The sequence below is a fragment of the Dermatophagoides farinae genome, unplaced genomic scaffold, assembly GCF_024713945.1.
Source record: "Dermatophagoides farinae isolate YC_2012a unplaced genomic scaffold, ASM2471394v1 contig3, whole genome shotgun sequence".
NCBI lineage: Eukaryota > Metazoa > Arthropoda > Arachnida > Sarcoptiformes > Pyroglyphidae > Dermatophagoides > Dermatophagoides farinae.
Window position 1 is genome coordinate 388,191 of NW_027461518.1, and position 27,254 is coordinate 415,444.

General features: G+C 36.1%; 1 protein-coding gene across 1 annotated transcript; it reads right to left on the minus strand.

The window, feature by feature from the left end:
- Positions 1 to 4,226: 4,226 nt before the first annotated feature.
- Positions 4,227 to 27,254, minus strand: LOC142598010 (uncharacterized). Its single transcript, XM_075734994.1, has 2 exons — positions 25,546 to 27,254; positions 4,227 to 4,290 (listed from the first exon to the last, which is right to left on the minus strand). The coding sequence occupies exons 1-2, from the start codon at positions 27,252 to 27,254 to the stop codon at positions 4,227 to 4,229; spliced, it is 1,773 nt and encodes a 590-aa protein (XP_075591109.1).

The following is a 27,254-nucleotide window of genomic DNA, read 5'->3' on the forward strand; positions in this document are numbered from 1 at the left end:
TTGGCTTTCTGTTAAGTCTTTCGACTGGTACATGTTGTAAATTTCGTCGTTAAAAGAAGCTGATAAAGGCTGCACAACCTTGAAGTAAATCTTTTCGGGGAATTCGTAAATAGTCTCCTTATCCGACTCGATTTTTATGTTAGAGATGTATCCCTGAGTAACATTGTCTGCAACAGTGAAAGTGAAAAAAGCATTATTGGAAGTACGTTGATTAATTACGAAACCTGGTTCGTCGGTGTTTTCGGTGTTTACATCGAAGGTGAAGGAAATGTTTGAGGAGATGTATGCTGTCGTCGTAGAATTGCTTGGAGTAATGTTAAAATGAACTAGGTTTTCAATGCCTGCCACAACGTAAAACGTTGAAGACTCTGTGTCGTAGCTGTTGACTGTGCGTTTAGCAATCAAGTCTTGCAACATGTATTTGATGGAAAGGGAGGGGTTTTCGTAAATAAGCTTCTGAAGGTTTGCCTTGCTGTTAGGATTCATCATAAACAAGTCTTCAGTGATAGTTTTATAAGGTCCCGTTTGTAAGATCAATTTCGACGGTGTAAACGATGTTACGGTGTGGTAGTCGACGTTGTCATGTTTGTCTTTGTTTATCGCTTTGATAATGCACGTCCCTTCTTTCGTGAGTTTGAATACGTTTGGTTTGCTGATAACAGTTACGTTGTCACAACTACTATGATCCCACAAAAACTTTTTGGTGTAGCCTGAATTTATATTTTTGTTTTTGATAAGAGGCTCAACGGAAAGCTCGACCTCAGAGCCTACAGGAACGAGCAAGTTGGAAGGGATAACCATGAAAGCTTCGTTCACGTCTATTTTAACTTCACAAGTAAGTGGTTCTGAGTGCAAATACGAGGAGAACGTGGCTTTTACGGTTGAGACTCCGTTTTTCGTACCTTTGATCAAAAACACGTCACTTTGCTTGTTTTCCTGTTCGAGCTTTTGACGAATGTAGCTAGGTTTGTAGACGTCGTTCGACAAAGAAGCTTCGACTAAACAATCCCTGTTGCTGATTTCCCATTCAAACTGAAGACCCTGAAGCGAAGTGAAAAGGTTGTTGTTAGCGTCAAACGCTTGAATTTCAAGTGTTTCATACGTGTCAATAAAAACCTCTTTTGATTTCGTCACAACCTCAAGATGATCGATTTTGGAAAAATGCACTTCAGCCTGCAAAACAACTCCGGTTTTGACGTCAGTGGCGAATATAACTGACCTTTGCTCAGAGCTGCATTTTTCTGCAATATTCATTATTGTTATGGTGGAAACACATTCGTTGGGGTTTGTTTGAGAAGAGTATTTTGAAACGTCCAAGCTGTCTGCCATGTGACCAGACTCGCTTTCAGTGTCTGAAACCGGTTTTATCCCTACCAGATGGGGCTTTTCAACGGTCCAAAAATAGCAAGCGTTGTATCCTGTGATAGTGGTAGAGACTCGGTACTTTGTGTTTTGCTCACACGGCAGCAAAACCGAAATAGGAGACAGTTGTCGATTTTCAACTGCCACGACAAACGATACTACGGTAAAAAGTAACGAGAATATCATTTTAAATCATTCTAACGGTGAAAACGTCTGTAAAATAAACAAATAGAAATACAAACTTGCTATTTAGTTTTTGTCTAAACAAAGTTTTTAAATTCTACAACTAAATAAAAATCGAATCATATATATTTATTTTTTTTACGCATTAAATAAATTCGGGTTTGCTTTTTATTCCATCATTGATCAAATTAGAATTTTAATACTAAAATCAATTATGACAGTTGCATAACTGTTACTTATCGAAGTCAACCTATGTCTCTTGAAAGTTTAGTTATCAGCAATCTTCGTAAAACGTTTTTGAGTCCAATTAACAGCTTGTATGTGAACTGCATCGAAGGTCCCATTTTGATTTTGGACGATTTCACTTTGGTTATTTTCAACAATTATTTCAAACAATTTGATTTATACGAAAACGCCATATTTGGCGTAACACAAATACATTTAAAACGCGACCCAATGCCTAATAGGTGTGCTATCTATTTTATCTGCTACAACGAAGAAAACGTAAAACTTTTAGCAAACGATTTTTCCAGCGAAAACAAAGTGTTGTACAAAAACTGCCACGTCTTGTGGGCCGAGCCAATTGTTTATAACCCCAAAATGCTGCAACCCATCACCAAATGCAACACTTTTCTAAAAAGAAATTTGAGTTTTGTCGAAAACCCTGTTGCGTTTGCTTTCGTAGGCAACAATTGCATCAGTCTCGCGTTGAACGACTTTTTCAAGAATGTGTATGTGCAGCTGGGCGACAAAAAAAACAACCAAGGCTTAAACTACCAGATCAGCACCTACGTAAACAGGCTGGTAGGTTTTTTGCAAATAATTGAATGCAAACCACGAGTTAGATATGTTTTGCAAAATGCAAACGAAAGGAACCTGTGCAAAAGCACAGCTCTGGCTCTGGACGAGTATTTCGACTTGGTAAACAAAGATTTCAAAAACGTGGCTGAGGTTTTGATTGTCGACAGGACCATTGACCTGAACAACCTCTTCTTACACGACTACAGTTTCGAAGCTTTAACGTACGACCTGCTGAACATTCCAGACAACACTTTTTCTACCAAGCTTAACAAGAAAAATCACTCGACGGTAGAAATCAAAGATGAACTAACCGATAAAACACTCTCTTACAAATTTGACAACTCTGAAAAACTCATTAGCGAAATCCGATATTTGCATATCCAAGAAACCGTTGAAAAACTAAGAATGGAAGTGCAAGAATTTACGCGCAGAAACGAGCACAATAAGTTTAAACAAGAAGACGGCTATGAAGACGTGTACAAAATAATCTCCAGCTTGCCCAAATACAAAGAAGACTTTGAAATATTCGATAAGTGTTTGCGCACAGCCAATCTTTTGCTTTCAAAAATTAGAGATTTAGAGCTGCTGAAAATTTCCGAGATCGAACAAGACATTGCAACGGGCTTTAACGAAAAAGGAAAACTTATCAACACCTACAATGTGCTCAATGAAATTTCAAAAGTAATGTCTGCGAACGAAGCCGTGTACGACGAAATAAAAGTGCGTCTCCTGCTTCTTTACTTCATGAATTTCAATGGAATAACGGATGAAGACGCTAGTCAAATTATAAACAACTCCAACCTGTCGTTAAAAGCAAAAGAAACAATTCAAGCTTACTTGTCATTAAAACTACACCAAACAGTCGTGTCAACGCCTAATAATAACGTAAAACACAACCACGTAATTCTTGGAAACAAGGAAAAACAAAGTTTCTATGAAAAGCACATTCCAAAATGTAAATACCACTTGTCGAGATTTGTGTCTGACTTAGAGCAAGTATCGAACAGTTTCGTGAACAATACTCTATCGCTCAACCTGTACCCCTGCACTAAAAACATAGTGAACAATAATCACAACTTAAAAAAATCTGCGGTGCTTATTTCAAACACAACAAAATGGGATTGGTCTGATGATAAAAGCACCATTGCAGCGGCCAGTCAAACTCAGTATTTCATCATAGCCATGCTCGGGCCCGTCACACACGCCGATATTGCGATGATTTACGAAATCGGGAAAAAAGTAAACAAAAATATAATAATAGTCGCCTCTAACGTTTGTTCGCCTAAATCTTTTTTGGAAATGTTGCAAAAATAAATAATTAAAAATAATCTAATGTATAAATTTTAGTTTTCCCAAAGTTGTATTCTTTGTCGTATATTAAAAGTGTTGTAGGCCGTTAGAATAAGCTATTTCGAAATGCGTTGAACGCTGGCTGTTGAAATAAATGCAAATTAGTAAGAAAACGACGAACTATCGATATTACTGTGAAATTTGTAACATTTATATTCAAAACAACAAAAGCGAAATTCAAGCCCACAAAAGTTCGATTTTTCACCTGATCAAGCAAAAAAAATACTTGAAAAACCGAGATAAAATTGGTTCGAATACGAAAGAAAATTGCGCTGGTTCTGCTATCAATGAAACAAAGACTAATAAGTCGGTCAGAAAGCTGAAAAAACAAGACTACATCAAAAAAGTGACAGAAAGCTTGTCACAATACGTACAAGAGGTAAACAAAAATTCAATTGAAAAGTACCATGACGCTGAAGTGGAAAAAAGTGAATTTAGTTGGTTCGAAAACGTAAAGTTGATCCCGACAGAAATAAAAAAAAAATCCAGTTTTCTCAACATCAATAAATGGTTTCGAAATGTGGATAATATTACAAATCTACCGTATTATTCAAACGTTGCTTTGAAATTAAACGTTTGGGAAGACCCTGATAGCTATATTTCAACGTTAAAACTAGAAAAATCTGGCAAACATAAATTCAAAAACTCACTTTGCTTAGATGATCTAGCTGTTGCGGAAGAAACTTACGAGCCCGCGATTGGCGAATGGAAGGCAGATAATGAAAGCTACAAATTGGACATTGCAAAACCCGATAATGCTATTGAAGTTTTAGAATCGAATTTTTCGACGTTGAATCAGTTAAATAGTATCTCAAACATTCAACTAAACAAAAAAAAAAATGAACCAGGCCGTATTTCGAGGATAAAGTTTAGCGAGGTTTGAACACAAGCAATATAATTAATTCATTAATTATAATAAATATTGCAAGTTGATAATCGATAAATATTTATTTAGCAGATTTATGAAGCGTTGCTGTATGTTTTGCTGAGCATTAGCGAAAACCTACTGAAAATCTGGCGCTGTCGAAATGAGCGAAATCGCAAAGTATTTCGATTTAAAAGATTTTGATAAAGATAATGACTCTGGCTACGTAATCAACAATAATATTTTTTGCAAGCCATTGTTTACTAATTCAAAAATAGTCGTTTACAGATTGGAAATACCGCGTGAAACGTCGTTCGGTCCTATCCTTTCGGGAAATGCACACATCATCATGCGCGTGCTTGATGTGTCCGAGCAGGTAATCGCGATGGCGCGAGTTGATCAAGAACTCGTAAAAATTAAGATTGGTAAGTAGTTTTTTTAACGTAGAACATTCGTTTCTAGATTCTTGGTTGTTAGTTCGACCAAATCAAAGTTTTGGGATAAAAAACGCTTCGACAAAGCGCGTGTTATACTTGGAGTTTACAGAGTTTTTGTCATTACGTTTGGACGGCAGTCGAAATACGTAGTTTCTACGGCCCGCAAATCCAACACTTCCGGTTCTTCGCAACGTAAATGTTTTGTAGCACGAAGCTTCCAATAGCGTAAGCGTTGATTAAGGTTTCTTTCGACGCCGGAATTCCGCCATAAACGACTTGGAGCGTGATCAAAGCTGCTAGTCTGTTGACAGTTGGCAAAGTTCTCTTGTTGTTTTCGATGTATCGCCGCGAAACAGTCAGAGAGTCTGTTTCAATAGAATTATCGCTTGCGATAACTAACGCTTTTTCGTATATTTCTTCCACTGAACAACTAACATCTTGTTCTAGCACAATTTCTACTTAGCATGTTGCAGTTTGTTCACTTACTCAAGCAGTCGAAAAAGTTGTACGGTATCTGCCGAGGACCACACAAAACCAAGTTCGGCCCAGAAAATAACTGTAAGTCGCATTCTAAACAGCTTGTTAATCTGCTTGGCGAAATTACGCGAACATGACAACAGTATTTTTCGGACCCTACATCGATTAAAACTTGAGTTCTATTAAGAGAACTTTTGAATATTTGGTGTACTATATAATTACAATATCTACGTGTTTCAAGATTGTCAACACAGCATACAATGTAGTGAAACGACGCCAGAACTTCCTGCGCTAAATCTTGAACTTTGCAGTTGTAGACAGTTATGTCAGTGATGAATTTGTCTCGGGCAAATTTCGCTGCGACGTCTACTTTGGCCTGGCTAACGTCTGTTGCAAGGTACATGTCTTGGTTGGCACAGTTTCGTTTTTCAACCAGATCAAAGTCCACGACTGCGATATGTTTATTTTTGAGTTCCAGCAGAAAGTGCAATAAATAAGAGCCTATACCTCCTATGCCTACTACTAAGATTTTTTCGTTAGACATATAGCCTGTTCGAATAAATTATTTTTGTTTCTATTTTCAATTTAATCTGGCATTTTCTATATGCTTTAAATTAGTCAGTATGCTCGCTAAATTCGCTGGAGCCAGTTAAAAATTCTAAATACGACCGAATCACACGTCTGATCAGCCTGAAACGTCTCCGTATCGCTTTTTCTGAACAGTAAAAGGTATGTATCGATGCTTGATCATGTCGCTTATTTTTTTTTTAAGCATGATAATTGTGATTAAAATGAAGTACAGTAAAAGCAAAGGCCAAAATACAGGTAAATCAAATATTCTAAAAAAAGTAGTGAACAAACAAACTACAGTCACTATTAACGAACCCAGCCAAAAGTGGTACTCTGGAAGCTTGCGTTGAAACGGACGGAAGTCTTCGCTTGCGTTTCTTGGTAAAATGTACCCGTCGGTAGTTTCGTCAATGCTGGGCGATAAAAATGCGATTACCATGTTTATCTCAAAAATTCCTAAACAGTATAGAGAGACGTACCAGCCTTTGACGTGTATTACTCTGTAGATGACAATTAGCCAAAGAACAAACAAAGCCAACCACCGTTTAGTGGGGTGAACCGTTGACTTGTCCAAATAAACGCGCGCTAGGACTAAATAGTCCGAAACTATATTTTCAAGTTGCTTTTTGTATTGTTCAATCATCGCTAGCCAGGAGTAAGAATATTTTTCTATTGATAATTCGATAAATTAGTGATTTTTTTTGCAATTAATGCAGCAGAGATTATAATAATTTTTATCTAATATTGGTCAAAGCGCACCGTTTAATTGTTATAGAAACTGTCTAGCGCTTGTGCTATGATTCAGTCGATCTAATGGAATATTTTATATTAATTGAAAAATAAGAATTTTATTATAATTAATAATTAGGCTGAAAACATGAATATTCCGTTTCAAGAGTAGCAAAGGTATAATCTTTAATGTTGTAAACTTTTGCGTAATTATTTGATCTGCTTTTATAGCATTGTTATTGATTATAGATAGTGTGATTTGGTGAGAGTTGTTTCTTATGCACACAAATGAAGAGAACAATTGCGATACTTTGCTAGCAAAAGTAAAAAATGAGTTTCTATCATTGACTTTAAAGAACAGCTTAACAAATGAGAATTTTGAGTATTTAAACAAGATCACCAGTGAATTCGTGAACTATGTAGGCGGTATTTCAAACCTTACACGGTGGTTAAATGTTCCTGACAACACTTTAGGTTTTCCTGAATATAGTCACTATACTACTACCATTCAGGAGCAACCTACCAATGTACACATCCAAGATTTTATTCTGATCTTCTCATTAATTAATATGTTTGAGTTGCTGTACCAAGAGTCAGTTGAATCGGCGGACAACAACAGAATCATATTTTTAAGATTTCAGATATTGTCTTGGATGAACATTTGCAATGATATCGATCGATTTAATTCGTTACAATTGATAAAGAGTCTTATGCTTAATAATTATGATATGTGTTCGAAAATTTTGCACGACTTGGAAAAAACAAATGAGCTTCACTGGCTTTCGGATGAAACCAAATATTTTTTAAAACTTAAATCGTTAGATTTAAGCGACGAACGTGCTTACTCCAAAGTAAAATCTGTTGTTGCACGTATCAAGCTGGCACTAGGTCTAGAGACGACAAATCCAGAATGGACAGACAAAATAGATTTTGATGACGAAGATCCTTTACAAATTTCAAACCTGCTTGAATATGCCGACCGACTTTATATGCAAGACCGATTTGACGAATGCGAAAAGTTTTTGAACCAGATCCAATCTCTCGTTGACGTTTTATCTTACAGTAGCGATGCTTACTCGTTTCTCTCTGTTGTAAACTTTCAAAACGCAGAACTATACTACCAATTTGCTCGTATAGCTTATCTGCAAAACAACTTATACTCTGCTCGGAAACATCTTCAAATTAGCGTTAGCTTGAATAACAACCACGCAGCGGCCGTGCAGTTTCTATTATTTCTTGATAGTTTACCTGACGAAAACGAAATGTGTATGCCACAGATACTGTTATCTCACCAAGCAAACACTAAAAGTACACCAGTTATCGATGTTGGTTCGTTGAAAAGCTTTTTCGAAAAAGATTTGCAGGTCGAGAATCCTGCTTACTTTTCTAATTTAAAAATTTTTTTAGAAAGGTTTAACGACAAGGTATTCCTTTTAAATTACGCAGTTATCGAAAAAATTATTGAGGATTTTTTCAGTTTCTGTGAAAAGACTTATGCAAAGGCTAAACTAAGTGATCATGCCGAAACACATCTTGCTTCTTTATACAAAAAGATAAAATATGGAGAAAAAAGTGAAATGCTTATAAAATACTTTATCAGTGCATTAGAAAATGAAACTGACAAGATTTCTTTGTTTAAAAACTTCTATACGTTAGTTTTAACTTATGCATTGAAAAAACTGAGTAAAGATGGCGAGAAGTACTGGTTTTTAGAAGTTTTATCTAGATTATATCCCGTCATGTCTGCCACTAATGACGAAACTACCAAGTTTGAGTTTCAGTTATTGAAATTGCAATGCGACACAATCTATGACATCAATATTAACTTCAGGGTCAAAGAGCTGTGCAAAACCTTTTCTTACAAGGTTATGCCACAGATGGCTGTGCCTTTTCTTTTGCGTTGCATTTTAAAAAACGGTTTAGACTATGCTTTCAAAGTGGCGTCTGTGACATTACAAGAAATCAATGCTTTATTGGAAAAACCGTTTTATGTGCTGAGTAACTATAATATGGTACACGAACTCCTCAGTTGGATTTATATTATTGCACGAGTTAAATACTCTGTGAAAATCAACAAATGGCTAGTAAATGAGTATCGAAGCTTAATAACCAAGCTTAACAAAAATGGAACGCACAAACGACTTGAAAGTTTTATTTTGATGTTATCCTGCAGTTTAAAGTCGTGTCTTTTTCAACAATACAAGTACATTTACAAAACATCTCCAGAACAGACTGCGTACATTACAAAACTCCAAAAAACGCTTGCACAATTGGTTGAAGATTGTACTGAAGCTTTGAAGCTCGACCCATTGAATTGGCGAGTCGCGTTTGTACTTAGCGATCATTTGATCAGTCAGAATGAACATTTTATCAGCAATAGACTGCTTTCATTCTACTCGGAAGCATTAAGCAAAACTGAGAAAGATAACGGAGACGATATTTTACTGTATAATGACATTCACCTCGTAACATTTCTTTCAGCAAAACAAAGTTTATATTCGCTCGCTTCGTTAAATCCATTTACAGAATCACATGCAGAGCAACTCAAAAGACTTATGAAATATTTACAGGACGAATTCATTACATCGAATAAAAATAGGGATCTTAACTTGTTCAATTTTACTTCGTTTTACATAGACATTTGCAGTGCTGTGAAAGACTACAAAGGAATCAACATAGTGCGTGAAGCCATTGAAAAATACATTGAAGAAAAGGGAGTTAGGAACGTAAATATTAAGCTCATCAGCAAATTTAGTAAAATACTGATTTTATACGTCAGCCATCAAAGCACAACACACGTGAAAACACCTGAAGCTTTTGATTCTAACACAATTAGCCAATTGATACAGTTGACAGAAAAAGTTCTCGAATATACAGAACTACTAATTCAAGCTTACGAATTCAACCTTAACACGCTTGATCAAGAATCGTTAAAGCTTGAAAGCGCGATAAATATGTGCAACCCAATTGTTTTGGGCGTGAAAAATTCAAAAGAAATCGTCGTTGAAATCAATTCTTTCAACGGTTATAAGACACAGGAATTTTTTCAACTTATAACCAAAAAAGAAATACTCGAAAACAGATTAAAATCTACTTTGTTGCCAGCACTCGACACTTTTAAGAAATGTATTCGGCTGACTAATTAATTTAAAAGGTGAAATATCTTTATGTTTGGTAAGCGGACACCGCTTTGTTAATGTAATTAGTTACTACTAGTTAGACTTATTTATTGATATAACTTAATTGTTTTGTGTTGTAGACAAATACTGGCTGAACCAGCGTCTAGTTGGTTTTGCAAAGCAAGTGGTAGGTGCGCATTTTTGACAGTCATAAATTTTTTTTCTATAAATTTATCCGTTGACCCATCTAAACCTTTATTGTGTAATATTAAATTATCAATAGTGTTTTGATCGTCTATATTTGATAATTTCACACAGTTTAGCATTGCACAACACTCGAAGTTATTTTTGCAAACTTCACCTTCTTTTTTACAAGTGTCATAGCCTTTGACAAAGATCGTCCCAATCAATAATTGACGAAAAATATTCATTAATTTATAAAAAATTGGCTTAAAAAATTAATAAAATCTAATTTATTTTTTTAGATATTTAAAAAACAAAAAAATATATGGGAAGCTCAGCTAAGCTAACGAGATACGGAGATCACGTATTTTTAAAAAGAATTAAGAAAGGGAAAAAAGGGTCTTCCGAAGGTCGAAAAGCGGCTAGAACACATTTGAAAAACTTGAAAAAGCAATCTAAAAAAACTGCCCAACAGTAAGAATAATTTTATTTGTGTCTTTATATTGTAATCTTTATAATATTGCATAAACTTATTTGTTATGAAAAACAAAGTACAGGGTTACGTCTGAAACTGCTAGTTTTCTAAATGATTGTACAAAATAATTTCGCCGTTAGTAACACTAGGATGGTGCAGCAGTCAAAAAAAGATATTTTGTGTCTGTGAATCTGACTTTATGAAGACTGTATTGGGCAGGCATGGTAAAAAATACCAACTGTTCAAAGATTTTCTGAAGCTCCATACGAGTTTTGAATTTGACCTTGAGCAGTTGACCATAGAAGATATCTTAATTTTGTCAAGCGAATTATTGTACAGGTCCGCAGTTTCAACTTCGAAATCTTTGTTAGAAGTGTCGAATGACGTTGATATAAGTGAAAAAGTTGACATAACTTCAAATGAAAAACAGTTTAATTGTTCAGTGGACGAGACTCTTAGTGAAATCCATAAATACCCAAGCTTAAAACCGACTCGAAAAACAGACCGTGAACACAACGTAAACAATTGCAGTTACAGCATCGAGAACAAACGAGCAAAACAAGCTGAAAGCCTACTTCTTTCGTTTGAAAGTGCGTGTAACATTGCAATTTACGTCTCAAACTTATTGGAAAACAACATTCATTCGCTAGATTCGCAGCAAGTTGTTTCAAAAGACAACGCTGGCTGTTCAAACGTTGTGAATCGGATATATATTATTTTTGATTTAATTAGCGCTGTCTGCAAAATAGAATCCCTGCTTATAACGCTCAAGTTATTCTACTGTTCGGTTTCTGAAACTTCTGTTAAGAAGTGGTCCTGTTGTGACGTACTTGTGCCGATAACCAAAAATAAAATCATCAACATAGAAGAAGCGGAAAACTGCATCTCTTCTATTCCTTTCCAAAGTTCTCACTGCAATACGTTTTGGTCAGGCGAGCATACAGCATATAGATGCTACACTTGCGCTAAAGTCAACAATTCTTGTATGTGTTCACGGTGTTTTTTTGCAAGTAACCACCACGGACATGATTATGTGATGTACCACAACCAAGCTGGCGGTTGTTGCGACTGCGGAAATATTGAGATCTGGAACCCGGACGGGTTTTGCGAAAAACACGTACCATTAAACTCAATTTTCGATAAGATAAATGCTTTTGTTACCGGAGCTAAGGTTGTTGAAGCTGAAGGTTGCAAACCCAGCAAAACTAAGATTGCTGTCGAGTTCATTCGAAAATTCTTTAACGAAGTCGACACTGGGGAAAACAAAATTGTCGAGGTGATTCATCCTTTATTGTCTCTGCGCGTTCTAATTATTACGTTGTTCGTTGTTAAAAAACTCAATTTAACTTTGATGGATTTGTTCATGTTAATCATGAACAAACCTACCGAAACGATGTACGCAGCTCCTTCCGAGCTGTTGATGTCTTACACTTTGTTACTTAAATTTTTGTCAGATCTAGCGCAGTTACATCAGTGCATACGAAAACTCATAGTTAACTGCTTAGTGCTATCTTACGATCAGGAATTTATTTGCAGTCAGCAGCTTGTGACCTGTCGCGCTTTGTATGATCAGAAAAATATTGATCTTCTTTTTAGTGCTTTGAAAATGAAACCATCGGTGCAGCCATTAGCAATAACTCTCGGCTGGGATATCAATCACAGCACTCGAGGTATAGAAACTGAGTTCGTGGAACTAGTTTCGGACATTATTAGAAATGATGAAAGCACAAAAAGTAAAATGAATACTTCTACGAGCGACAATAGAGATACATCTTTAGAAAGTATAAATCACGATTACAATTCTCAAGGCTCATTAGTTATCACATTTTTATTATTAAGTGCTATCTCCATTAACAAGCATTCAAAAAGTTCTAATAATAGTTTTAGATTTTTAATGAACGGGATTAGTACTATCTATGACAAATTCGCCTCTTTTTGTTTAAGTTTCATGTATGATGACAAGTTTAAGCTATATTTTGCGCAAGAATTTATTGTCTATTACAAGATTTTCTTGCTTTACGAGCCTAATTTCGTTCACAGAATTACTGTTCATTTTTTCTGCATCGAATCTGTTATTTTACATCTGCTCGAACACCATAACTTGGTTAAACTGCTTTTCAAAGTTACAAAACATATATTTTCTAATTGTCTCCCTAATATTGGGGATAGTTCGCAGATCTCATTTAATTCGCTATACTCTCGTAAAAGACTCTTACACGTGCTTTCAGATATTCGAGCCGCCATTGTTGATAATAAAGCAATCCTTAGATCGCTAATAGTTTCAGATAATCATTCACAAAATCGTGTTGATAAATACATTAAAGAGTATTGGTATGATGGATGGCTAGTGTTATGTGATCAAGCTCAACACACCACCAGCTATAAGCGTTTGAAAGAAACCTACATTGAGTTCGACGATGAAATTAAATGGTCGAATGCGTATATTCTGACGACAGAGTTATTGACTTGTATTTCGTCTGTATTGCAATTTTTTTCAACTGATCAAGAATGTTTTAAACTCGTTAAAAATCAGTTAGGTAAAGTAATCCTGACGGTCATTCTTAGAAAATTCGATAAAATACGAGAAAATGAAGTTTTTGAAAAGCAAAAACAAGTTCCGTATCTTGTTGAAAATCCGTTAGAAAATTGTGAAATAACATTTCAAATCCCACTTGTTAGATGTTTCTGGAAGTTTATTCAACTTTGTTTTCAGACTGGACACAACATGAGTCAAGTATTTGAAGATATGTTGCAGCTAAATTTTGACACTATTAAAAATTTGTTAGAATTTAATTTGCGAGCTCTTGCGTTACAAGATCAAGTTTCAGCTTCTAATTTGTGGATCAGAAATGGGATTGCTCTTTCTCATGAGGTTTGTTTATATCAAAAGTATAATTGGGCGTCGTACTATAAAGAAATTGATATATTAGCAGTGTTCTCAATACTTGAATATTGTCTAGAAAAGAATGATGATGAAAAATTGTTGTGGGTATTTAAAAGAATATTGAATGTTTACTCCTTAGACGACTTAAATGACTTTGTGTCTGACAAAAAATCAACTCCTTATAAATTCAGACTTTTCTCTGTTGCAAACAGACTTTTCAAGTTTTTTGGTTCGTTGCTTAATCCAATAAATTCACCGTTACTTTCTTTCGGAATTAACAGCATGTCTGACGTTCTTTACAAATATATAACCTTCAAGCAAATCGAAAATTATATTTTACAAAAATACTTCATTATACTTTTGTCGTTAAAACAAACATACATCGCATGTGTGAGTGACGTTATTAATCTTTCTTCCAGTTCTACTTACGTGTCCTGCTGCGAGAAAATTTTGAATAAGTGGATTTGGAACGATAATCTCATTAGAAAAAACATTCAAAACCATTCTGGAGGACTATTAAATGATGCAGAATCATTGAAAAAATCATTGTTATCTAAAGTTGGCGTTAGGTATTTTGATCCATTTTTTCTTTACACCGACGACGAGGAGTACGATGTGTGTGCTGAATTACTTCATCAATGGATACTTGAAGAATCACAAGACGATAAAACTAGTAACTGCAGGATTTGGTTCGAGTCGTTGAGCGAATACTATGAACTCGATAAAATTTTTTCTTATTGTAGCCTTATAAATGATTCTACAAACGACGAACCAGAATGTAAAGAAACGGAAAAAATTCTTTTTGCTAAATATACTAAGAATATATGTACTCTAGGAACGAAACCTGAAATTTGGGCAACTGTTTTCAGTTTACTTTTTGGTATGATTGCGTCACACTTTAAAGGCAAAATCGAATGTTTGGATGAATCTTCTATTTTGAAAAAAGAAAATTTATTTGATACTGATACTTACAACCTTTTCCCAGAAAAAACAATTTATTCTGTTGTATTCATACTGATCTATTTTTACATTTGTGAGAGCAAGTTGGAGCACAAATTCGATAAGCAAAGCAACAACGAGTTTTCTTTGGATCTTAACAACGTCCAATTAGACCACATATATCAGTTTTGTAAACAATTCAGTATGATTAAAACGCTGTTGTCCACTAAAATAACACTAATTCAGGATGAGAAAAAATTAGAAACGTCGATTTTGAAAATATTATTTGTTATAACAGAACAACATTTGAAGTACGGTAATGAAAAAATAAAAGCCTATATCCGTATATTAGAATGTTTTTTTCCGGACCAGTCTGCTGATATTTTCAATGAAGCTAGTTTGACTAATATTGTGAAAGAACAGCTCGAAACAGTTCACAATAAAATGAAGAAAAAGCAAAGCGATATTATGAAAGCATTCGTAGCGAAACAGGAATTGTTTGATTTATCAGAAATTGTTGGATTGCAAGATTTATCATTTGAACAACAATTAAAGCAAGATCTTCAGAATCTAGAAAATACTTGTACAAAAGATCAAGAGTTATGTATTGTTTGCAAAAAATTAGCTAACCCAGTTGATGGTCCTTTGGGAAGCTTGTCTCGTTATCAGTTCAGTCAGTGGCACGGGCGCAATTCATATAACAACTTAGTACGACCTTATCGTTCCGCCCTGTTCTTGCGAGAAATTACAAAGTATTTTAACGGTTCTAACGATTCGTTTAAAACCGTATTCAACTGGTTCAACGAATACATTACTAATGAGAATAAGCGTTTAGATTTAATTTATCAATGTTGCGAAGCAGTTAGAAACAAAAATAGCGACATGTCTTGGCTCAATTACATGTTAAACTCGCAACATCATAATCAAACTCATCACATGAGTTACGTTTGGTTCTCGTGCGGACATAAAATGCATAGAAAATGTTTTTACGAGCATACAAATTTAATTCACTACACAGAAAAAGTACCGACTGCTCTTGATTCAGAGCTAAATTTAAACCAAGATCCACAAGAAAACGGCGAGGTTTCTTTCAATACATCTAATTTTATGAATCAACTTAGAACCTTAATAACTATGATGAACCCAAACGACATAAATGACAACCAGCTTGGCTTTTGCGCAAATTCAAATTCAATTAGCGAGGTAAGAGGGTTCATGGAAGACTTTGAAGTGCTAGACTCTTCAAATAGAGCTGAACAAACAAACAGCTCTAGTAAAGCTTCTTTAATCGACGGAGAAAATAACAAAACGCCTCTAATATTAAAAAACTCCAGTTCTAATAAGTGTTCACTCACCCAGGAATACTGTGAAGCACAAAATATTGATGAAGAAATGTACAAAGCGCGGTTTTCAGAACACATTTCTAATCCGTGGCTAATGAATAGTGAAAAAGAAGATTGTCATTGTCCGTACTGCAATAGACGGTTCAACTGTCTGCTTGTCCCGGCAGAAGAAGATACAACAAAAGAGTTTAAAAAAAGATTTTTCGAATCTCCAATCAACAAACTTAAGATAATGAGTGATTACCCCAATGATGAAAAATTTTTTAATTCAATGTACAAATTTCTACATCAAAAGTGTTTACTGATAGAAAAGATGATCAAATTACCTTTAATAATGGAGTCTGTTACTTATCGCAAAACTCTGGCCAAGATTCTACTGTGTAATTCTCTCTGTTTTCAACTCCTACCCAAGTTAGTGTTTTCACCAATTTATTCTGAAATTTCGAATATTGGATCTATTATATCGGCGCATTTTTCTATCAATATGCCTTCCATTCCAATACAATGCTGTTACAATAGTGAAAAGTATTTTTCCAATAGTTCTCTTCACTTAATTTTTACTAATCCTTTTCTAGTTATGAGTGACTCCATTGCCCATACCATTATTCTCGAAGAACTAGACATGCGCAGATTATTCAAGGATGAAATATCGGATGTGAGAAAAAATTTGTTCAAAACGTTCTTTTCGTATCTCCAAAATTGTGCTAAAGAGCTAAAAAGCCTCGATCTGGTAAAATACTTTTCCAAACAAAATCATTTCTCTCTCATGGAGGAAGATACCCTAACGGCTTTTGATCTCGTCAAATACAATATTTTTTCGTGCATCCTATATAGTAGGACTTGTTATTCGCCTTATTCGAAAAACGATAAAATTAAATATTCCAATGACTTTGATCTTTGTAATATTTCAATACAAAAAAGTTTTGACGAATCGCAGCGACGGTTTTGTTGGTACGTAAGAACTATTATGATACTTGCATTTTCAGATAATAGCGAATTTGAGATATTTCAAACAACACTGACGTTCTTTTTGATAGAGTTTGCACAAACCCTAGCTTACTACGCTTCATACTTAAATATGAAAACATATTTGGTTGAAGAAAACACATACATTCTGAAATTTTTAGGATTGATACTAAAAGTGCTTCATAAGCAACAAAATTCTAGTATAGACGAAATTCAAGTGAGACCGCCATTCAATGTGATAAACGACTACTTTAGCGCGAAACAAAACGAAATTTTCGTTCAATATCCCGAAAAAGCAAAGATACCTTGCACAAAATCAATCTTAAAAAAAGAGACTGAGTTTCAGTACGATCTTTGGGAAGATAATCCAGAGGCAATGCGTATTCAGGTCGTTAAAAATATTATTGTGAGTGATAAAGTTTATTCTGAAGTACCGCGACATTATAACTTTTCAAGTTGTACGACTTCTAAATCCCATGATGACAACTTTACTATGAAAGAGCTTAAGGAAAAGGCTATTGATGAAGTGTTGAAGTCACATTCAGCGAAAGCCGTTTTTAAAGACACTGACAATGATATTAAAGACGTCAAAAAGCGAATTCTTATCAATACTTTTGCAAGTGTTCCAACCTTGGCGACTGGGTTCAAACCAGACAGTTTCAACAATGATATTATGCACAATATTTTTGATATTAAAAACGGACCCGATAATGTTAATCAATACTATGGAAATTTGTTAGTTCAAAAACATGCATTAGACTGCGAAACAAGCGATTTAATCAAGGGTTACAGCCATATACATAAAAAATACATTACCGATCTGAATCCTAAGTTAAACAACAGTGTCGTAAAAGGTTCTTTTTGCGAAGTTCCGTATGAGATAATCATACGTTTCGCTCAATTTTTGGCATCGCAAAACGAGAATATAGGCGAAATAAACACAAACCTCATTAACAAAAAAAAGTTAAATTACTTCTCTAAACTGTCTACGCCGCACGGCTTGTCAAAAAGCAAACTGGTAACGCCAGATCCAACAACACAAACTAAGAAGTCATTCATTGATTCTCTTCCGATTTTTTTTATCACAACGTTGTTTGGAGTCATTCCATTCATCAGACGAATAAGACTTCTCCATAACATACTAGCCACTGAGGCAGATGGTAGCTATAATGAAGAAGGAATATCTACTTTAATTGACACGTTGGGGCTTGACCAAGAACTGACAGCCGAAAATATTGTCGAAATGTTTTTACTGTTAATAAAAGGCACACCTTTAGAACCTCTAGAAGTTCTTTTTGGTGACTTGCTCACAAAGACAAATCAAAACGACAAAATTTCATTTGACGCAGAGGCATGCGAAAAACTCTTAAAACTCATCATTGACAGTTTGAACGATTGTTGGTATTTCCGAAGCTCTAACAAGCTGCAGCCAATCAAAGCAAATGGTTCTATTTTGGATTCAAGTGGCATGAACTTGAATTGCCATTTGGTCGTTAAAAGCCACAAGTCCGAGGATTTCTTATATGACATTGAGAAAAACTGTACCCAGCCGTCTTCAATGCTCCAGAACACGTCTGAGCTCGAGAATGCACAAAACAGCATAGAAAAAACTAAACTCGCTTGGTGGTATATGCATCCAATTACCCAAATGCACAGTCAAAGTAGTTTCAACGAATATAAAAATTTCTTTGTTGATCCTGATTGTCCGGCCAAAATCAAAATGTATAACAGTTATTTGAAGATTTACAGCGAGTCTAAAAACGTACAGTACGACGTGTATGTGAACCTGTGGCAGCACAGACTGATCACACTTCCGAAATCATTTGATTTATTGTTTCACTCAACGATGATGCAAGCCATACCCAAAGAAGTGTTCATACACTCGAGCATGCTAAAAACCCAGTTGCCAAAATCTATTTTGCACGTCCCCATTGGAAATTTGTACATTTGTTTGTTTTGCGGCGCAAGTATCTGCCACGACGTGTGCTGTCAAGTAAAGACAAATGGGGCCACTTTTTTCCGCCTAAACAATCCGTTAGCGCAACACGTCCATAAATGCAACTTTAGAATTGGAGTCTTCTTGAACCCGGCTAGCACCTTAATTTTTTTGGTATTGTTGCGACCACGAAACTGTTGTATGACAGTCTGGGGCAGTTTGTATCGAGACGAATGCGGGGAGGAAGACAGAAACTTGACTCGCGGAAAGCCACTAACTCTCGCCAAATTAAGATACAGAAGACTGTTGACTGAATCTATTTCAATAATCAGTTTCTGTTTGAAACAAAATTCTATTTGGACTCAATTGGATTGATTTAAGTTTTTATGTATTTAATAGTTTGCGTTTTTATATAAATGCCAACGTGAAACGGCCGTGTTATTTAATATCGATGTATAATTCGTGGTAGAGCAGTTAATTACGCTGAGTTTTCGACCTTTGCGTAAGTAGGAGCTTTTTCAGCTAGTTTGAAACAGACGTCCAGCGAGTTTATGACACTGAAAATCTGCGAAGACCACGAAGCCACGGGGGATACTTGGTTTTCTTGTTCATAAGTTGCAATAAAGTCGAGTCTATTAATTTTTCCGTTGATGAAATGCTGTTTTATCATGAAAGAAAGCTGGGACTCAACGACATCTACATCAACGCCCGAAAACTGGGCCAGCCTGTTTAAGCTCACTTTCGAGTAGAAATTGTAACTCACCATGATGTTATGCTGAACCATAGCTTTCAGCAGCAGATCTTGTTTTTTTTCGAACGAATCAATAACAAAGTCATGCTGGAAAAAAGTGCTTTTATGCAGTTCGTCGATTTCCGTCGAGGCCCAGCAAATTAGTTGGTTGGAGCAAAGCTTGCTCGACAAACTCAATATGGCAGGTTGGTTGGTGAAGTAACGGTAATAATCGTTCATAAGGGATTTCAAACGCATTAGCTTGTCCTTTTGGAACGGCGTTATCAGAAGGGTTATCAACGCGTATTGTACGTAAAAAAGTTTCAACGTTTCTTCGCTGCAGCCTTTCATGCTATCTGGAAATACCGAATTTTCCAGTCTCTTTATGTCGACATTACTGAAGTCGGTTTCAGCACAAATCAGCAAGTCTTTGAAAATTTCGAAGTAGTCTTCTACGTAACAATGGTACTTGAACTGATAGTAATAGTATATGAGTTTTTGTGTGCTCAAACTCGGAGTCTTGAAACTTTCGAGGGAAATTTTCTTGGAAGCCACGTGTAGATGCAGAAATTCCTTGTTATAGGCTAAGAGACGTATTACTTCTAGTAAATAATCTATCTGTTCTTCTTTTGAAACAAGCACATTCGACTCGATTTTCACGCTTTGCAGCAGTTTAACCGCTTCTACAATGTTTCCTTCGGTTTCGAGCATTTTCGACTTTATCAACGTCACGCGAGACTTTTGAATTTCCAAGTAAATTTTGTTGGAACTTACGCGCAACAAAAAATCGATCAACAAGTTTTTGTTTTCGCCGTCAAGTTTAAGCATTAACTCGTAAGCAGCGTTCACTACATCAATATGCACTTTTTTCAACTGGTTACGACGGAAGAATATTTTGAACGCCCACTTGATGTAACGGTCTAAATCGCCTGTATTTTGATATCTATTCATCAGCCACAGCGCAATGGCTGACACGGTTGCGCTGTCAAACGTCTAAAAATTGATCGATCGTCGAACTTACAAGGCGCGCTGATTTCTCTAAAGCGAGCAACGCTTCCTCCACACTTTCGCGTTGACCCATGTCAAACTCATGAGAAACTGATTTAAGCAGTTCGTTTAACTGGTCTGTGTAATCGTGTGTAGGACGGGCGTCTTTTTCTGGAGCTGAATATATATCGGGTATCATCATAATCGCTATTTCGGTTTATAGCTCTATTAAATCTCTATTTTTTCATCTTTTTAAAATTAATTATATTTTCTTTTTGCCTAACCGCTATTTTATTAATAATACTTTGCTAATTTGCACTCCGGAGCAAATAATTTGCTTATCAATAATTTGTAGGAAATAAATCCGAAAATCTAAGTATTTCGACATTATACTAGCTCCTTATGCCCAGAAAAAATTTATTCAATGCAAAGGAATTTACAAACTACATTTAACGATTACTTGATAAACAACACCAAGTTTTGTGATGACAGCAAAATCAACAGTTTAACGTTCGAGAATGTAAAGCGTGGCTCAGATCTGCAGATCAACGAATTAGAAGCACTTTTTTCGCTGATTAAGAAATTTGATAAGTACACTAAAATGTACAATGATCAAAGTTTCACGACTGATCAAGCTGCTTCCTCCTTTGAAACCTTGAATAATTTTTTTCACGCAGTCTCGTATGTGCAACTTCTTTGGCAACGAGAGTTTTCCCCAATAGTTGTCAAACTCAAGGAGCTGGTCAAGAAAGACTGTCCATTTTCTATTGCTCAAAAATCCAATGAAGTTTTCAAAAGCTTCTATCTGTTGAAGATACAGGTAATTCAAATGATAACGGATTTTTTCATAGAGCTAGAGTATTACTCCTCCACAGTCAACAAACGAGAAGAAATTTCCAGTATGATTGCAGATGTTTTTCAACTTTCCGATTCGCTAGATTTAGTTACGAATACTCTTGAAATATCTCTTAAACTCGATGACGCAGAAGACCTCGTGGTTTTGTGCTTAAAGTGCTTGATTTACTTTTTCATGCTTTTACAAAGTTTTCCTGAGGTTAGCGACAAGATATCAAGCAAGAAATTAAACGAGATTCTATGTTCTACTAAACTAGCCAGCATTTTGCAGACCATCACGAAAATTGATCAAAAGACAAACGACAGGATTTTTGATAGTTTGCCACTGATATTCAGCCTTCAACTAATTATTAAAATCTGTGAGTACGACCTTTCATTCTGCAAAATTTTAACTAACAATGATTTTTTGGCAAACATCAGCAATATTTTATTGCTAGCTGGTTCTACGGAAAAAATGGTGGAAGTCAACAAATTGGTTTCTATTTTCCAGTTCATCAAACGCGAAGAAACGTGCAAAGAACTGTTTTCGATTTTTTTGTTCACTAACTTTCAAAAGTATTACCTGTTTCTCGATTTACTATTGTCTGTCCTGAGCGAATCGAATGATGAATCCAACGTTACAGACGCCAACGTGGTTAATGAACAAATAGATGTGACTAAAAAATGTCTAAACTGTAATTTAGGATCCATTTTAGAATTTTATTACACAATATTATTAACACTACAGTGCGAACTGCTTACTAGCGCCTCTTCTAAAGAGTATTTGTTAAAGAGCAGACTTCCAAAATATTTTGATAGAATCTTAAACTATATTCTCCAGATTTTAATTTACAGCACAGAGCAATCTAATTGCTGCTTTCAAAACCTCAGTAATCAATGCAACTACGCGATACTTTTTTTTTCTGTGCTTTTATCAAACATCAAACTGCTATCTCCGAATCTGCTCGTTGAAAAAAATACAGTTTGGCTGCTTTTTCACTTGATGCGCTACAAAAAATACTATTTTGCGTTTGCCACGATACTTTTCAACAGTCCTGTACTCGCGGACCAGCTTGCCAACAGCTATTTGCTGCTCGATCCAGAGTATTTAAAAATTGACGCACCGTACAAACAAGAGTCGCTGGAACTTTTTTGCAGGAAACTCTTGCAGATTGAACTTTTATCTTATGGCTGCTCAGACTTGATTTATTTACAAATTTTAAAGCTCGCATTCCCCGTTATATTAGAAGTTTTATTTAACATCGAGACAATTACTAATGCTACTGGTAATTCTATAAACTGCGAGTTGCCTAACTTTAACAGCCTTCGACAAATACAACAAAAAATCTTCTTGTCTTTGTTTGTAATAGCTAAAATACTACAAAAACCAAATAACGATACGAGCAATTTATGGTCTATGTACAAATTACATTTGCATGAAAGAAGTATATCCACGTTTCAGATAGATTATCTAGAAAATTTGTCACTCGAAATCATGATTTCTTGTTTTACATTTGCTAATTACTTGTACCTCGAGAGTTTCGACACAATCAAATTTCCGTTTTTGTTGAAACACGAACTGCTTGTGCTAGGCTTAGAAATTAAAATGTTTCTCTATAAGCCTGAGTCACGAAAATTCTTAAAGAAATTCTCGCAATATGAATCAAATCTACGCAAACTCAAGTTTTCAGAACAAACTAATATTGAACTAAAAAAAAATATTTCGAGTTTTTTGTGTAAAGCAGACGACCCCATTACTTATCCTAAAGACGTCGAATTTTACCAGCTCGAATATTTAACCAGAGAAGAAATAATCAGCTTATGCCAACAAAAATACATTGAGTCTGCTGATCAAATAAAAATAAACAAAATGTTTGAGCTTTTCGTTCCAGACAGCGGGGAATACAAATACATGCAACAGAAGTCTCAAGGTTCTCAACTTTCTGACTTCAACAATTTCGTAACTAACATGAGTTTGTACAAGAAACTTTGCCATTCAATTGGCAAACTAATTTACAATTACGACTCGAAAATTACGGAGCTCGACAACGAAATTAGACTTTTAAGAGAATACAAAGAAAAATATTTTGCACAGGAAAATCTCCTTAACGCGCTCAGAAACAGATATAAAAACCAGGAAAATAAACTAAAAGATCGCTTGTCGGCAGTGTCGAACGAGCTAATTAATATTGGCAACTCAAACGGTGCTGAAAACCTTAGTAGTCCACGCTTCGGTAGCGAAGCCAAAAGCCCAAAACCCACGCCTGAACCATCGCGTAAATTATTCGAAAATAATTTTTCAATTTTCAACACACTTAATGTGAAAACATTATGGAAAGAAAATATTTTTAGAAAAACTAACCAAACTGGTGTTTCAAACAGCACAGATTTAGACAGCCTCGCCAAACCGGTTTCTGACTGTTTCAACGCGGCTCTACAAAAAACAAATATCCTATCTCCGTTAGTCGATTCAGACCAATTGCCTACTAGTTGTCCAGGAAAATTGTTTAATCATCTCGATCAAAAGTCTGTGTCTTTAAACTCTGACTATTTACAAGACTATACTGTATTGACACACTTAGATAACCCAGCCAGCAGTAGCGGCTCACAAAATTCAGACGATCACTCAGAATATACTCATAAAAACATAGGCGCAGATATGTCTGACAATATGAAAGTCAATTTGTCTTCTAATGTTAATTTACGTGCTTATAGCAACGACTTGGACCACAAAACTGGCACCAACAATGATGACTTAAGTACTCACTTAATCACTACGAATTACAAACTGTCAATGGAGCCCAACTATTTATACGAAAACGAGTACGACGAATTTTCTTGTGACGATAACAGCACTGTGCAAATAGACCAAAATGCGTTGTCGTTAAAAGAAGAAGGGCTTATAATCAGCTCAGTCGAGTCGATTTACACGGAATATCTGACGAAAAAAGGCAAAAAGTCTGAAACAAGAGAAAATGCAAATTTCGAAAACCCGCAGTCTGCAGAGAAATACAGTTTGAAATACACTTTCGTGCCTGACCGGTTTGACGACTTTGAAGGAGGAAATTCTATTACTTTCGCAGATAGTAAAGAAGATTTTTTCTTCGAATTCGAAGATAAAGCGTGTCCCTACAAGGCAACAATCGGTTCTGCAGAACGTCTTGACTGCAACGAACTCGTAAACTTAGTCAACACAGGTCAGCCACATCCTGATATTTCTGTTTTATTCCCTGAAGAAATGAGTTCTGCACGGCTTAAAGAACAATTGAAAAAACACGAAGCGGGTGTAAAACAGAAAAATCTAAAGAACGTGTCCATAGAACGACGCACTTCAGCGGAAAACAAATATTTTCCAATAAAAAACGACATCAACGCGAAATATTCCAATTCAATTCACTGTACGGAATCTAAGCCTCAAAAAGACAACGGATGCAGCCTAGAAAATCATTCTAGTTGCGGTGGTTTGAGTCAAGAAAAAGTTTGCCGAGATTCAAACGGCGAGCAAATCGACTTTGCGCAGTCTAACGATCCTGCGAACTTCAGTAACGACTCATTCTTTAAAAACTCTTTCCAAGACTCTTATGGGATTTCCAAAAACAAACGGAACACCGAACAGAGCTTAGATGTGTTTTTAAACAACGAGGCTGTCAACAAAACACAAAAAGATAATATACAAAAATCAGATGCTGAACGAATTCGCAAAAAATATTATAATAAAAAGGCATCCCCCTTTAAGTTTTAATAAAGTTATGTATCGATTACAGAAAAGCGTTATGCGTTAGTTCGACGGCGTTTAGTGTCGTTTTTAATTAATTTGAGAGTGTCTGACAAAAGCGGGTCGAGCACTTCTTTCGAGTCTTCGAACAAAGTTTCGTTTTCCAGCTCGTCCGAAAGACTGGAGTTCGAGAAAGGATTGTATTCCTCGCTCGATGAGTAAATCTCGCCTTGCATTTCTCGTAGGCGTTGAGCTGCTTTCAGCTTTGAGTAACGTTTCGGCGACGGACTGAAAGGCGATTCTTCCTGATCTACGTTGGCAACTAGTACATCTTGTGGAATTTCTTCAAACTTGATGTACCGCCCCGACAGTTCAAGCAGTTTTCTTATCCTTTCATTGTCTTTCTTTGCAATTTCGTTCGAAACGTCGTCCATTTTGTCCGATTTGACGCTGGACTGGTCCGCAGGCGTATTGATGCTGGTAGCGCAGGAGTTTTCGTCGATTTCATCAAACCTTTCATAAATTTCACTGCTAAATAATTCTTTATCCATTTGCAGGAACAAGTCTAGTTCTTCTGTATTCCTAGCTAGGTACGAACAGAGTTCGCTTGGCGACGTAGCGGTAATGGAAACGTGGTCGCTTTTTTGGTAAATTAAAGACCGCAGTTTTTCAGAGCGCTCTTGTTCGCTGTACTTCGTGCTGAACATGCCGGCTTGAATGATTTGCTCGTCCAAGTTCAATTTGTACTCCGCCTTGGACAATATGAGCTCTTCAACAGGGCTCAGCGTGACAAATCTGTAAACGCGTACTTCGCGCTTCTGCCCCACTCGATGCGCTCTAGCTTGAGCCTGCAAGTCAACGTGTGGGTTCCAGTCACTGTCAAACAAAATAACAGTATCTGCGATTTGCAAATTGAGCCCAAGGCCCCCCGCTCGCGTGCTGAGCATAAAAATGTTAATCTTACTGTTCGGGTCGTTGTACTCGTTTATGCGCTCTTGACGCTCCGTCATGCTCATCGTTCCATCGAGCCGGTGGAACTTGTAATTACGGTAAATGAAATAGTCGCTAAGGATGTCCATGACACACGTCATTTGGTTGAAAATCAAAATCTTGTGATTTGTTATCAAAAGTTTCGAAAGCATTCGATCGAGCGTTTCAATTTTGCCTGACGAGCGCAAAATGTTTTTGTCTATGGCGTACTGGGTGACAAACAGATATGGGTGGTTCACAACCTTTCTGAGCTGCATCACGCCGTTGCTTATACTTCTGCATACTTTTTGCTGTTTATTATCGGATATATTTAAACACTTATTAACTAATCGATTATACAAAAACTCTTGGTACTGTGTTAGGCAAATTCTAACGATGTATTCTCGCTTAGACGGGAGGTCGTTTAGTACGTCAGCTTTGACCCTTCGCAAAATAAACGGCCTCAAAACTAAGTGAAGCCGGTTTATAATAACCATCTTTTCTTCTTCGTTCATAGCTACATCGTTCTTGTTTTCGTATTGGTCTTTAAACGGCTCTTCAAACCACTTTTCAAAGTCTTCGCTGCAGTTAAAAGTTTTGGGCATCAAAAAGTTCAGCAAGCTCCACAACTCGCTCAAGTTGTTTTGAAGCGGCGTGCCTGTAAGCAGAATTCTGTGCGTCGACTTAAACTCCGCCAGAGTAGAGTGGAATTTCGATTTGTAGTTTTTCATTTTATGGCCTTCATCTATTATTATATATCTCCATTTGATTTTAGCCAAATTCTTTCGTTCACGCAAAATGTATTCGAACGTCGTAATTATTACGTTGAACTTGCTGTAGGTTAACTCTTGGTTCAAGATTTTCCGGTCTTCTTTGGATCCCGAGTAAAGAATCACTTTGAGAATAGGACACCACGTACTGAATTCTTGCATCCAGTTTGACAAAGTCGACAACGGCACTGCGATGAGGTGCGGCCCTTTGTTGTTTTTGTGTTCGTAAAGATAAGCCAGCAACGAAATTGTCTGAATCGTTTTTCCCAGCCCCATTTCGTCTGCAAGAATGCAACTTAGGTTGTTGTTGTAAAGGTTGACGAGAAACTCAAGCCCTACCAGCTGGTAGTTCATTAGTGTACCGCCAACCAAACAAGATGGTTGTGTAACCTTCTCAGTGTTGGCGCGTGTGAATAGACCCACGCTCGTGGGCTTTTTCTCTTCTGCATTGGCGTTGTTCAACGTTTTTTGACTGTTTGACTCGCTGCATATCTTGTTCTCAGTTTTTAAATCGCCTTTGTCATAAATGTCAGATATCTCGATTTGGACTTTCGACTCGATTTCTTCAAGTAGTTTCTCTGTATTCTGCAAAATTTCTAGTATCCGTGCGTTCTTGACTTCTTTGATCAT